The 10,318-nt window shown below is 44.9% G+C and overlaps 1 protein-coding gene across 3 annotated transcripts in view; it reads left to right on the plus strand.

Annotated features, from left to right (window-relative positions):
• The window catches only part of LOC127567018 (arf-GAP with GTPase, ANK repeat and PH domain-containing protein 1-like), a 177,224-nt gene extending 169,548 nt beyond the window's left edge, over positions 1–7,676 (plus strand). For all 3 annotated transcript variants that reach the window (XM_052009640.1, XM_052009637.1, XM_052009638.1), the window contains 2 exons: positions 869–1,124; positions 5,490–7,676. In XM_052009640.1, the coding sequence (XP_051865600.1) occupies positions 869–1,124; positions 5,490–5,687 (454 nt within the window). In that variant the 3' untranslated portion in view covers positions 5,688–7,676. The remainder of the gene's footprint in view (positions 1–868; positions 1,125–5,489) is intronic.
• Positions 7,677–10,318: the final 2,642 nt, after the last annotated feature.

Raw genomic sequence — 10,318 nt, forward strand, 5'->3', positions numbered from 1 at the left:
AGAGAGGGATTATACTTTAGAAAAATGCTGCTGCTTTCAGCGGGAACTTTGTGTGTGTGTGAGTGCATGCATGTGTACATGTGTGTGTATACACATGCTTGTCTGTGTGTGTGCACACGAGGTTATGTGTGTGAGTGCGTGTGTGTGTGTGAGTCTGTGTGTGAGTACATGTGCATGCATGTGAGTGTGTGTGTTTATGAGTGTGTGTGAAGGCATGTGTGAGTGCGTGCGTGTGTGTGAGTGTGTGCATGTGTGTGAGTGTGTGCATGTGTGTGGGTGCATGTGTGCATAGGTGTATGTGTTTACATGTGTGTATGAGTGTGGGTGTGTGTGAGTGTGTGTGTATATGGGTGCGTGTGTATGACTGTGTGAGTGTGTGTGTGCGAGTGTGCGTGTGTATGGGTGCGTGTGTGCATGAGTGTGTGTGTTTGTATGTGTGTGTGGGTGCGTGTGTGTGAGTGTGTGCATCCGTGCATGTGTGTCTACGCATATGTGAGTGCACACACTTGTGTGCGTGCATGCATATGCATAGAGACGCACTTCTTGATGCCAAGAATGTAGACCCCCCTACCTAAGAAAGGGTACACTGACTCAGAGGCAAGAGAGAGCTGCCCACTAAGCCATAGCTAAAACTCCCCCAGCCCTCCCGTTCGTCCAACAGAGTTCCATGTATGTGAGTGTGGTAACCCAGTTGTAGCCAGTCACCACCTTCGTCCCATTCAGAGTAGGCTCTTCCAGTGTGAACAAAGCATTGTTGAATTGTCAATCTTTTAGCTGCCGTTTAGTCATAAATATCCAGATCTCACTGTGACCCGCCCTTCTTTTTCTCTCTGCTATCCATCCCACCTCGCCCACTTTTCTATTACAGGGAAGAAAGGGAGAATTGGATCAGAGCAAAGTATGAGCAGAAGCTCTTTGTCGCACCCTTGAAATACCGCGACATTCCCATTGGAAAGCAGCTGTTCCGAGCTGTCACGGAGAAGGATCTTCACAACATCCTACTGCTACTTGCTCATGCCAAGAAAGAGCACATCAATGAATGTACCGATGACAAGGACAAGCGGACGGCCCTGCACCTCGCCTGTGAGCTGAAGGATGTGGTGATAACACAGCTCCTGGTCTGGGTAGGTTTCACCCTGGCTGAGTTTCTTTTCCTAGTCAACCACTGTGCTGTGGATCAGGAGTCACATGTGGATTGTGATGATATTGAGTGTATCCATCCCAGACTCCTAAACTTAAGGCAAGACCTTAAGTCTTATAAGTGTCTACTAGTACCCTCACTCTAAGGAACACGTTACTGTCTCAACCTATACTTCAAAGACTAATTTACTTAACTACTTTAGTCTCTTTTCCAAAGGGGTTTAGCTGTCAATAATCACTACTTCGAATGCTGGGTCCCCCCTCCTGACCAAGGAGGAGGTACTTCCTGCTAATGAAACAGATTGACCACAGTTATTTTATTTTAAATGAAACACATTTTATACAGCACAAAAGCACCATACAGCACAAAACAGGCCCTTCGGCCCACCAATTTTGAGGATTAAACTCTAACAGAGATTATAATTTTACAAATGATTTCCAAAAGATAAGTACAACTCTTACATATTAAAACAAAACATACCACTAAGTAACAAGTTATCCATCACAGAAAGAAGGCTGTGGGAAGAGATCCTTCTTGGACTGAGTAGTTTCTGTGTCTTCACCTCTGTAACTCTTACCAACTCCAACTGTCTTCTGATTTTTGTACTTTTATAATATTTGTCTTTACCAGTCATCCTGTAACGACATCATCTGGATGTGATGTTTTGCAACTACTGGCATGTTTTCATGGTATTGTTAGTGCTAATCAGGCCAACATTGTTTCCCTTAATCATGTCAAGTGGATGGGCAAAGGTTACTCGTTAGAAGTTAAAGCAGTCTTTCTGCTGTGCTTGAAAGTATTGAGCGTAGTCATAAAGATGTTGGCCCTGCACAGTGAATATCCATCATAGGATCAGGTAGAATTTCCTGGAGACACAAGAGACGGCAGATGCTGGAAATCTGGAGCAACACACAAAACACTGTCGGAAATCAGCGGGTCAGGCAGCATCTATGGAGGGAAGTGGAGAGTCGATGTTTCGGGTCAAGACCCTTCATCTGGACTGGATTTCCTTCCCTGTGAGATATTGTTGAAGCAACTGGGTTTTAATGACAGCCTGGTAGCTTCGTGGTCACCATTACTGATACTATCATTTTTTTTATATTTAAAATGTATTTACTGAAATCAAATTTAAATTCCCCAGCTGCTGTGATAGGATTTGAACTCCTGTCTGCAGGCCCTTCTGCAGCACTGTCTAACCACCACACCTTCACAGTTCTATTCTCTGCTCAGTTACTGAATCATCCTCTGGATTTACACAGTGCTCTAAACTGGCAGAGCAGTGGCTGGATGATGGCACACTGTGAGGGGGATGGTTGGTACCCGGCAAAGTTACACTGTTTCCGATGCACACCCCGACTTTGTACCCCCATCAGATTTCTAGTCATTCTAGGGTCGGCACAGTGGCGCAGCTAGTAGAGCCGCTGCCTTGCAACTCCAAAGACCCAGGTTCAATCCTGCCCTTGGATGCTTTCTGTGTGGAGTCCAAGTTCTTTGTGTGAGTGTGTGGGTTTCCTCTGGACGCTCCTGTTTCCTCCCAGATCCCAAAGGATTGCGGGTTGGTAGGTTAATCACCACTGTAAATCACCACTAGTGTGTAGCTGATTTGATGGGAATGTGGGGAGAATAAGATGGATTTGTGTATGGTTAGTGTAAATGGGTGTTTGATTGTCAGCACGGACTTGTTGGGCTGAAGGGCCTGTTTCTGTGCTGTCCGTCTGTGACTCTTAATTTGACTTCCTTGCAGAGGGAATAAAAGAACATATAAAATAGTGCACTTGGATCTCAGTCAAGGGAAAGTAATAACTTTGATTAATCATTTATGAACAAATTATTTTTTATATTTCTTTGGCTAGCTGCACATCACAGAAAGAGACAAAGCCCTTCCTTCACACAGTTGTTGCCATGCAACCAAATGTAGCATCTATTTGCATGTAATGCAAGCAAACTGTAAAGAGACTGACAGCCATCCAATCTGTGATTGGTGCTTGTGATGGAGGGAGGCATGTTCAGGATGAAAGAGAGCTCCTTGCTTATTTATGGGATCTATAACATTCATCTCTTGTCCTCTCGAACTAGCTGGCAGCGCCTTGGTTTAAGGTCCCCCTCCCCTGACAACAGCAGTCCTTCCACGTCACAGTGGGGAATTAGCCATGATGTGAGGAGGTGATAAGGAGTAAAGTTAGATGAGATTTGGCACATGCTCTCTGCAGCAGCCTGCACCGTCCGCTTTGGACTGGGTTAACCTGACAGTGGATGGTAGAATTCTAGTTTTATGAGTCTCCTTCATATTTTAATATTCTTGCCCACTCCTCCATTGCCGCTGGGATGAGCTGCTGCGAGGTTATCATTGTCAATCTCTCCCGTTCCGTGAACTGCAGAGAGAGTTGCTCAGTGTCCTTTGCTGGAATGAATTGCACAAACCTCAAATTACTTCTGGTTGAACTGGAACTTCAAACGTCCGCGGGGCTCAGTGAGACGTTTTCTGTGAGCGACACTGGAACTGGAACTCTGATCCTCCAGCCACACTAACATTCTGGAATCAATTTCCCTCGTGATTCAAGTGTGTGGGGCTCCTCAGAGAAGGTAGTGTTCTATTATCTTTATTTAAACTTGCTGCAATTTTTTAAAGCCCCTGCCTCCACTGAGACAATTCCACTCCCTCTCCCACTGTTGAGTAAAAGCCCCCATGTGGAATCTCACAGCAAAGAAGGAGACCATTTGGCCCATTGTGCCTGTACTAGCTCTTTGACCAGGCTTTTCAATAAGTCACACTCCTTGCAGCACATCACACCCGTGCCTTGCCCCTGTTGTTCTTCCCCTGATTCCCCCTTCCAAAAGCTCCTGGTCACAGAGTCATACGGCACAGAAACAGGCCCTTCAGCCCACCATGTCCATGCTGACCATCATACTTACCTAGCCACACTTGGTCCGTAGCTTTCTGTACCTTGGCGATCCAAGTGCTTGTCTACTTAAATGTTGTGAGAGTCTCTGCCTCCACCACCTCTTCAGGCAACACATCCCAGACTCTAACCATCCTCAGTGTGGGGGAAAAAAACCCCTCAGATCCCCTCTAAACCTCCTGCCCTTTAACTTATACCTGTGCCCTCTTGTTTTAGACACCCCCAACAAGGGGCAAAGATTCTTTACTATCTACCTCCATCAGCCATAGCATTCAGAGCCAAGCTCCTCTCTTATCCCAGCAAGGTGCAGGAAGCTGTGGGCTCTCTGCTTCTGCTGCCAGTAATCAGCAGCCGGCTTCAGAACTGAAAACGCCAGGGACCTGTGTGCTGTCTGTGAGGCTGTGTCCAACACATTGACTGCCTTGATCCTCATCCACGTCCCCCAGAAACGGTTAGAGGATAGTACAAATACAGTATGAGAGTGCATCATGTGGTTGGCTGCACCATGCCTCTCGGCAGGGATTTGCCTTCCTGGGGAAGGGGAGTGGGGGATTGTTGCAGCAGCTTAGATCCTGGGTAATGACACCTCAAGAAAAGGTTCATTTGAGGAAAAAGGGGAATCTTTTATTATTATTATTAGTTTATTATTGTCACATGTACTGAGGTACAGTGAAAAACTTGTTTTGCATGTTGTCCATACAGATCAATTCATTACAATAGTGCAGTGAGGTGGTACAAGGGAAAACAATAACAGAATGCAGAATTGAGTGTTACAGTTACAGAGAAAGTGCGGTGCAGGCAGACAATAAGGTGCAAGGTCATAACGAGGTAGATTGTGAGGTCAAGAGTCCATCTCATCGTACTATGGGACCATTCAGTAGTCTTATAACAGTGGGATAGAAGCTGTCCTTGAGCCTGGTGGTACATACTTTCAGACCTTTGCATCTTCTGCCCGATAGGAGGGGGGAGAAGAGAGAATGTCCGGGGTGGGTGAGGTCTTTGATTATGTTGGCTGCTTTACTGAGGCAGTGGGAAGTGTAGACAGAGTCCGTGGAGGGGAGGCTGGTTTCTGTGATGTGCTGAGCTGTGTCCACAACTCTCTGCAGTTTCTAGTGGTCACGGGCAGAGCAGTTGCCGTACCAAGCCGTGATGCATCCAGATAGGATGCTTTTTATGGTGCATTGATAAAAATTGGTGAGGGGACATGCCGAATTTCTTTAGCCTCCTGAGGAAGCAGAGGCACTGGTGAGCTTTCTTGGCCGTGGTATCTACGTGGTTGGACCAGGACAGGCAATTGGTGATGTTCACTCCAAGGAACTTAAAGCTCTCAACCCTCTCGACCTCAGCACCATTGATGTAAAGAGGAGCACGTGCATCACCTATGATTTCTTTCTTTCTAAAGAAAGCCCCAAAGTAACACACTTGTCTTGGTTTTGTCTGCTCCGCAGTATGGTGTTGACGTGAAGGCCAGAGACGTGAATGGAAACACAGCTCTGTACCACGCTCGGCGGGCAGGTAGCCAAGAGTGCATGGATGTCCTGTTACAACATGGCTGCCCCAGTGACGGCTGTAGCACAACGCCCAGCGTCAGCAGGAAAGGTCTCGGCGCCAGTTTCGGAAGAACTGACTCCAGGTTTCCACATTAAAGAGAAGCCTTGAAGCACTCCTTTTGGTATTGGTTTTATAAGGGCAGCCTCCAGACTTTTCCCAAACCCCACACCCCCCCCACTCCCCACCCTTTCCCATTTTATTGCAGGATTTGGTGATCAGGAGGCGCACTTCATGGAAGCCCGATGCTAATCTTACAACAAGCGACAATACCAGTTGACCCAAAGTCTTCTGACTGAGTGATTGAAACTGCTGTTCTTCAATGCAAGAACTGTTCGATGTTTTAAGGCTTATTTCCTGAACTCTCCTTACCAGGTCATATCTAAAGGTAACATGAGTGTCCCAATTTGTAGAGCAGCTTTGGGAGCAAAGATTTGATAATTCCTTTAAAAAATTGGAAGTTGTTTACACAAATCAAAAGCCGTGACGTGCTGGAGCCCTGCAGCGGCAGTAAGTTACAGAGGCCAGTTTTCAGCTACTAATGTTTTATATTTGACATAATGTTGTCGGTTTTATTTTCTAACTGTTTAAATGGTGGTCCTACAAGTACCAAATGTTCCCTTGCAGTTTTTTTTATTTTTCAGATGTGCAATTGTATTTAAATTTGTAAAGGAAATTTGTGTGTAATATTGGATATTACAGTATTTAGTGAAATGTGAAAAGTACAGAACCTTATTTCGTACTCTCCTCTGAAGTACAAAGGAGAGTTGTATATCAGTCTACTGGGGGATAGGAAAAGCAGTGTCGACCTTGGCCATCTGAAAGGTTCCAAGAACAGGTTTTGGCCTTTGAGGTACCGTTAATGCAGCATTGTAAACAGTGCCCTGTAACCTTGCATAAGCACACTGTGTCGTGCCTAGCAGTGTAGAACCAACAATTCGAGAGAGTATTTGAAGCTGGGCGTTTTGTTTCAGTACAATCTGTTGCTGGCCAAACAAAAAGAAATGAAGGCTTGCACCAACACAGAGCGGCAACAAAGAAATGTCTGCAGCTCAAACCAACCTTGTGATCCCAACAGAAGGGGCACCATCTGACACGAAGGCAGTCAAAGGCTAAAGCAAAGAGAGGAGCAAATCAATAAGCATTTTCTTTTATATTAGACCTCCGAGTCAGAAGTTCAAGTCCCAAACTCCAGATCCCTGAGCACAAAAATCTCGGCTGGCATTCCCAGTGCTGCACTGTCAGATGGCGCAGTACTGAGGCTGTGCTGGACAGTCGGAGATACCGAGTTCTGGATGCAACATTAAACTGAGGTCTTGTGTGGATGTAAGCAATCCCACAGTAATCTTTTGAAGAGCCAAGGAGATTCCCCACCCCTCCCCGTCCACACACAGTGTCCTACCCAATATCCATCCCTCAAACAACATCACAAAAACAGCGTATCTGGTTTTTAATCACATTACTGCTTTTGGGAGCTTGCTACGCACAACTTGGCTGCCTTGTTTCCTATGTTGCAAATGTCTGCAATTGAAAAGTATTTCATTGGCTGTAAAGCACTTTGGGACATCCTGAGGTTGTAAGGGGCACTGTAAGAAATGCAATGCTCTCTCCTTGCTGGCACCTCGGAGAGCATCAGTGCATACTGTCATGATATACCTTTTGAGATACTTTGCTCTGCTCGGATACCAGTTAGCAACCACAGGGAAAATAAAAAGCAGGATTTGTTACCAGGCTGTCGTGTGATGACAGAGTGACATTGGGAGGTAGCTTCGAGCATATAACATGGTTTAGCTAGTCTAATGAGAGTAGAATTGGGGAGAGAAAATGAAGGGTTTAAATGTTAAAATATATTGTATGGTGTACTGCAAATTGAGCTGAATGTGCTGTGCTTGGTTATCCTGAAATTCCCCCTTCAGTCCTAACAGGCTAGGTATGACTAGGATGTGGTGACTAATCCTCTGGTAGAGTGACAGGAGATGCTCTAATGTGAGCACAAGTCTAATGTTTCTTCTCAAGGTTTTATTATTCATTCGGAAACCTGATTGAAGAACTAGGACTGGAACAACGTGGGATGGGAGGCAGTTACAACAAGGAAGAAGGTTTAGGTGAGACCAGACTTGGACAGTCAAATTATAGATTGTCGGAGGAAGTACAAATACTGCTGCTTGCCCAGTTTACAATGGCAACTACAAGCACCGCTGTTTAAGGTCTCATGGCATTCACCGTACTTTTCATACCTCAACCCAATGGCTGGACTATTGTAGCTTTTGCATTAACGCACAACTTCCATTCTTTGTTCCCATCAGTAAAACCAGAGTCCTGAGTATATTTGGGGGACCCAGGTAAAAAATAAATGCGCATAAAAAGCAGGCTGTGTTCTCCCTCAGCTCATGCAGTGCTTGCCTCTGAGCAGGAGGGCTGTGACACAGACACCCCACCCCACCCACCCTCCTGACTTATATCCCCATGCGGTATTGAGGGAATGCTGAATATCAGAGGTATTGTCCTTCAGATAGTACTTTAAAATGAGGTCCAGCCTGCCCGTTCTGGTGGTCCAGATGGATATATAAGATCCCATGGCACAGCAGGGAGTCTTCTTGGTGTCCTTAACCAAAGCCACCAAGAATGGATTAACTGGCCTTTGATTCAATGCTGCTTCTGCAATCTTGCTGTACGCAAAATGGCCGCTGCATTTGCCTATAAAGCAACAGGTGCTGTACTCAAAAGTAATCCCACGTACATGAAGTGCTTTGGGACGTTTCAGAGAGACGCAATAAGGTGCAATATAAAATGCAAGCCTTTTCAAAGCAAATTTTGCAGCACGCTTGGGGACGGAGCAAGGAGTGGGCTAACATCAATAACTTCAATTTTTTTTGGTAGTAAGCTTTCGACCAGAATATCGAGCTCTGCAAACTATGCTGAAACTGTTAAACTTTCTGGGGAGCAATTTTCTCCAGGTGCTACACCTAGCAAAATCATTAACACAGCACATGTACAATGATGCACACAGACATTGCTCCATTCCTCCCCCCTCAACCAGACTTCACCCCCTTTGTAGGCTTGTAGTACTTCTTGTAGTGTTCACTATAAATAGACCATATGCTTTTCACAGTACAGTGAAAAAGAAATCCAAACAGAAGTTCTGCTTCCACCTAGCTTGATGGTGCAAGTTGTCAATATGCGTGAAGGTTGTTTAGAAGTCAACTACCTTTCGATGGAGACTGTTTTGACCAGTTTCAGTCATTCAGATGTTCAGCTTTTTAACCTTCTGTGCCATCTATATCCGTGACTATTTACTGCCTAATAAAACTCATCGCAACGTTAGCAAACAGAACGCTCTATTTTCCACTTCCTTCCTTTTCTCCAAAGGCACTGGCCAGCCGAATTAAACCCTGCACCCCAGCAGCAGATATGAGGGCTTCAGAGTGGAGCCTGTTCCTAGCCTTGCCCCAGTGCTCACACATCTCCCACCTAAAGTCACTGCCAGTGTGCAGGAACAGAAGTCCTCACTCAGTTTCCCTCTTCCCCCTTCCTTGCCCAAGAGCACTGAGTCCACCTGCAGCTGGTCTTGTCCCTGTCTTACCTAAGAGAACTCACTCTGCATAGACCAAGAGTTCCAGGAGCAAATAAATACTCAACCATTTCAGTTGCAGCTTTGTGTTTGAAAAATTACTCCCACCTTAAGTTTATTGTTTTGCAAGCTAATTTAGAGCTTCAATTTAAAATTTGTCCTTGCTCCCCCCAAACCATTAATTCTCGTTCCATTAGAACTGTCTGGCTCTGGCAGGCAACATACACTTTTGATTTGGCTTTCAGAACAAACAGCATTTTGTTTTTCATATCGCTGCTTGAAAATAATCATTGGTTTAAAATAAAACTGTGCAGCCACATATGTTAAATGCATTTTCAGCTCTAAGTGCTCGACAATTTAACACATACAAAAACAGTGACACTCAGTACAAAGTGATCTGGTATTTCAAATTTAGATCTCAATAAGAGGCAAAATGATTTTGTGCATTTGGTCTGCCAGAGTTAGGTTGATGAATGCACCCTGTATGTCCACATAATACAAGATTTGCCTCAAGTAACATAGTCTAAGAATGTAATTCTAATATACAATCTGTTTGAGACATGGAGCCATTAAAGCCAAGTTATACTGCTGGCTCTACAGCAGTATATGATCATCGAAAACTGTGCTCTCCTGCTTCTAACGACTGGTAACAAAGAGTTGACAGGTTCTCCACTGTCCTCAAAAATGTTAAAATGTTTATGGCTCACTCTCCCACTGGAACAGGGAAAGCTCAGAACGGGAGGCCGTTCAGCCCTTCAAGCTTGTTCCTCTGTTCAGTCAGAACACAGCCGATCTGTACTTCAATTCCATTGACTTGACTGTGCTCAGTCAAGGACATGCCTAATATCCTTCCTTCACAGACATCTTTTGAGATCTCAGATTTGAGAAGTTCAGTTAACCCCAGCAACCAAAACATTTTGCAGGAGAGAGGTCCAATTTTTGCTACCCTTTGTGTGAGAAAAAAAGTTTTCTGGTTTCATTCCCAAATGGGTGATTTCTAATTGTAAGATTATGTCCCTTGTTCTGGATTTCTACATTAACAGAAGATAGCTTCCTTTGTAATTGTCCTTTTATCATTTAAAAACCCTGGATCAGATTGCTCCTCAGTCTTCAAGGGAGTTCACCACATGTTTTGTTAGAAGGTCAAATTGTCACCTT

Source organism: Pristis pectinata, chromosome X (assembly GCF_009764475.1).
Source record: "Pristis pectinata isolate sPriPec2 chromosome X, sPriPec2.1.pri, whole genome shotgun sequence".
NCBI classification, from domain to species: Eukaryota; Metazoa; Chordata; class Chondrichthyes; order Rhinopristiformes; family Pristidae; genus Pristis; species Pristis pectinata.